Here is a 4739-nt window from a genome sequence, read left to right as displayed (position 1 = left end):
TAGCCTCTAAAATGCGATTTAACACTATTCTCTAAAATCAACCAACACACAAATATTTTCTACGAACTACTGATTTCTGATTTTCTTATTGCACAAAGATAATATGTGTAGGCACGAGGGTTTGAATCCTTAGTGAGCTCAATAATTAAAAACCATTTTTCTCTTTTGTAATTATATATTTATTCCCATAAATAAGTAAGGATATAAATAAAACTTGCATGTCCGTAACAAACAATCAACCCTAGAATCAGAGGAGGTTCCCGTTGAGTACAATGAATGAGAGTGGTGCTAATACCTTCCCCTCACATAACCGACTCCCAAACCCATATTTGGTTGTGACGACCATCTTATCCCTTTTTCTTTTTCCTTAGGGCTTTATCATCACTTCACTTTCCCTTTGGAATAAATAAAGAATGATGGCAACTCTTTTAGTCACATACGAGCGTGTGATGCACTTCGTGAGGTCGTATTTTTTTAGATGCGACATATATGTTTGATGTGATATGAGTATATGTTTGGGTGAATGCTATATATCTTTTGTGGGTTATACCCTTTTGGATCTTTTGTGATGTCTGTGAAGTTTGAGCGACTTTATTTGGCATGTTTCTCAAATTATGTAAATTGTACAGTCTGAAATTCCTGAATTTTTCCAAAAAGTCAAATACTTAATATTTCGAAAAATCAGACCTTTTTCGCGAAAATCAAAAAAATAAACTCGGATGTTTTTTTTTGGGTTAGGAAAAAAATCAAGTTGCGAGGAAGAGCCACAGTAATGGGGCCATCAGAGTCAAGCCATGCAGCGGCTCAGCGGCGATGATTTTGGTCTGGCGGCGACCGACGATGTTTGTTGACGACGGCGATTTCGGATCTGACGGTGGGTCCAGGTGTTTTCCCTTGATTTTTTTAGCAATATTTGACATCGGTGAGCTTTTGGTAACCTTATGGTCAATTTGGAGTAATTTGAGTTAGATTGTCATCCCTTAGAGTTAATAGAGTTATCACATGTGAAAAGTTGTTCTTATAGCACTTTTGAAAACTTTAAAGTACTTTTATATACTCTAGAATCATTTTGAGAGTAGAGTTGTTGTTGAACTGTCTTTAAGATTTTTGAAAGCTCTATTAAGTTATAAATAATATAATAAAATATTGAGACATTTTGAGTAATTTGATGATTTTAGAGTTGTTGAGTAATAACATAACTTTACTCTATTTGAGGTGTAAAATAATTATTTTAAAATTTTTATTTTAAGATTAGTAATCTGGTGGGATTACAGTGAGACCTGTGATTGATAACCCTTTTTGAGTTTAGTAATTCAGTGGGATTACAGTGAGGCATGTGATTGAAAACCCTTTTTGAGTTTAGTAATCCGGTAGGATTACAATGAGGCATGTTATTGGCAACCTTATGGTTCAAGAGTGGAACCATATTTTTGATGATAACTGTTGAGTTGATTTTTGATGATTGCTTGAGTTGCATGCCTGTTTGGACTTCGGTCCAATGATGACCATGTTCAGAGAGGAACCATGTCGCTCTCACGTCTAGAGAGGAACACAGTTAAAGAGGAATCAGAGACATGGGAAATCAGTAACAAACCTCTAACCCCAAAAACTCGACACCACATGCATATTGATGAAGGAGTTGGTGCATTAGCCTTTGAATTATAAATTGGATTGTGATTGAGTTTTTGTGAGAATATTATACTTGTTATTGTTGTGGTTGTTTGCCATCCTGCTGTTAATTTTCACCATTAGCATTTGCAAGGTATATTCTCACCCCTTTTATTGTTGTGGCATTTGTACTCCTCTGGAGTACAGACAATCAGGTACAAAAGTAGTTACTTGAATTTGAAAATGGCCTTGGAGCTTTTCTTAGGTTATCTTACCATTTATCACTATTTAGTTGGTTTATATGCTCTGATCTCTAACATCGGAAATGGGGCATATTATTTGTTTTGAATGATGTTGGAGTTTATTTTCTTTGAGTATTTTCCTTTAAATAGTTATTTGATGTCATGAGATATTTTGAATTCCGCTGCGAGATCTTGAGAAATATTCATGAAATTGCATGTTGTATTTTGAGTAACATCCTAAGTTGTGAATTTTCTCTTTTATATTAAGAGTCGGGATTTAGGGTGTTACATGTTACAAAGGGCAACAACGGAAAGGATGATGGTGACAAGAGAAGGTGAGGCTCAGGTTAGTTTTACTGGGCCCCATGGTGGGTGCCATTGTACTTGTTCAAAAGACCAGGGTGTGTGTGTTCTTTCTGTAAGGGCAAAGGGATGCAGTGCTCCCTAAATAGTGGTAATTGTGTATCATTTGAGAATATCTTTATTCCCTTGAGGGATACAATATTTATATGAATCTCTGTCACTTAGTGTTTTTACCTCCTAGACATGATCTTAGGGAGTTTATTGATTATCTATTTCTCGGAGTAAGCGGAGACTTTCTCTCGTTTGACTCCCGCGTTGGTGGGACCTCTTGAACGACTCCCTTGAATTCTGTATGAGAAATTCAATTGTTAGGCGAGGACGCCTTAAACTAAGACTTTACCAAATATAACACTCCATGTTTCTTTTTAAGGAGAAATATTTTAAGTTTTAATGCTAATAGAACATATTTTTTTAGAAAAGAAAAAATTAATCAATTCTAAACTTTTTTTATATGGACATTTTCACAAAACCAACTATGATCCTTTAATTTAAATAATTTTAAATACAACTCAATCCATTTTTTTTTCTATTCTACACCAATTTTAAATCATTAATCTAATTAAAAATTAAAAAAAATCACTTTATGTTGTTTTCTACAATTATTTTTAACCGACAAATCTCGCATAATCAAACAACATTGTCATCAATCTTATATTATGCAGGAATTTTTTTTTTAAGATATAAAATATCTTCATCACATTATAAATAATTAATTGATTAAATAACTACTTTTCCTTGATATAGGTACAAAAAAGTATAGTATAAAGTGTCTTAAACAACATCATATCTTGAATTTAACATAGTTTGTAGAAATTAAAATCCAAAAACTAAGATATATAAAAAATCAATCAACACATCTCTTCCAATAGACATTGAAGAACATTCACCTGCATTTGCAAACATCTTATATAACTTTCCACTTCATTAACAACTTGTTCATCACAAATCTCTTCACCACCAGGTATCAACTTTATCAAATTCTTCATCTTTTCCTCATCTTCATTCTCACTCTCAACTATGCTACTACTCTTATCATTAACATGATCCTTTTGAAGCTTGAGTTTAAGACCATTACTCCATGCAGAACCTTGAGCTGATAAAACCATTGCCATGTCCACTTCATACTTAACATAACTGCTGTTATCTTTTCCAGAACTAGGGTTTTCCTTTATCTTCATCAACGCCGGAACTAAATAACTTAAATATTTTCTAGCAAATATAGTTTGCACTATTTTGTTTGGTTCGATAGAGTAAACAACACGTCTACGTTTATTGTGTTCTTGAGCCTCCATTAATTTAATATAATAAATTTATGAGTTGTGATAGAGGGAATAGAGAATAGAGAAGAGAAGATTTATGAGAAATGTAAGATGTTGGGAGTGGTCAATTTATTTAGATTGTCACATGGAATCACATGTTTAATGTTGCTTTTTTAACAAGTATGCCATGTGATAGAGTACTAGAAAACAAAAAACACAAAAACCCAACTGAGTATAAATGCTGTCACATGAGTTCAGTCTCTTTAAGTGGTAATCTTTCACTTTGCTCTTCACAGGTATTCCCTACTTTATGTACCTTCCCCTCTCATTTCAAATCAACCAGCTCATGTTATTAGTTATGACTACTACTACTCATTTTCCACTCACATTTTATGTGTCTCCCACCATAGATATCAGTTATTCATCACTAAATCTTTAACTAATAAGGTGGTGTATTGATGCAGTTTAAGTGTATGTTTGGTTCTGCGTGACGAAAATTGATTTTGAATTGATTTATTTGATAAAATTGATTCTGAATAAAAATGAGTCAAAATGAATTAAAACATTTATAAAAATAATTTAAATTTATTTTATCTTTTAAAAAAATAACTAATATTATAAATTAGTGTTTATTTTGATAAGCATTTGTAGTACTATTTGTACTATAATTTAAAATAAAATACACTTTAAATTATGAAATAAATTGTGATGTGAAATTATGGGACTGAAAGTGCAAATAGAAATTTAAATTGAAATGTCCTTGTATCCAAAAAAAAGTTGAAATGTCCTTTCTAGATTTAATGTGATATAGTTACAAAGTAATGATGATAATACTTAGAGTGGTGTAATTAAAGTCAATTCTTGTCTTTATTGATAATGTATATAAAAACTATTTGTCCTATGAGAGCATCTTATCCCATTTATGTAATGGTTATTCCAAAGAGGAAACATAAAATTATAAAATCTATAAAGATGAATTAAAAAAAAGTTTACTAGATTAGAAGACCATTTTTTATTTCAAGGGACCCTATATACCTCAATATATAGCTAATGGATTCCAAGTCCTAGAGTAAAACTAAATGCCAACTACCCTTTGGAAATTTTGTTGGACATGTAAGCATGTGCACAGTCTCAGAGCTCATATTATTTCCATGTTCCTAGCTACTTTGTCCTTCCCAAAATAATAGTTTAATTATTATTAGATTAATAAATATAAGGGCAATTTTGGAAAACTAATACACATTGTTGACAAGTTTATTAATACTGT

The 4739-nt window shown here is 31.9% G+C and overlaps 1 protein-coding gene across 1 annotated transcript; it reads right to left on the bottom strand.

The window, feature by feature from the left end:
* Window positions 1–2917: 2917 nt before the first annotated feature.
* On the bottom strand, window positions 2918–3580 carry LOC127135040 (transcription factor bHLH146). Its single transcript, XM_051061856.1, has one exon. The coding sequence runs from the start codon at window positions 3503–3505 to the stop codon at window positions 3062–3064; it is 444 nt and encodes a 147-aa protein (XP_050917813.1). The 5' UTR covers window positions 3506–3580; the 3' UTR covers window positions 2918–3061.
* Between the last annotated feature and the right edge of the window lie 1159 nt (window positions 3581–4739).

Source organism: Lathyrus oleraceus, chromosome 4 (assembly GCF_024323335.1).
Source record: "Lathyrus oleraceus cultivar Zhongwan6 chromosome 4, CAAS_Psat_ZW6_1.0, whole genome shotgun sequence".
Lineage (NCBI taxonomy): Eukaryota > Viridiplantae > Streptophyta > Magnoliopsida > Fabales > Fabaceae > Lathyrus > Lathyrus oleraceus.
This window is presented reverse-complemented; position numbering and strand designations above follow the sequence as displayed.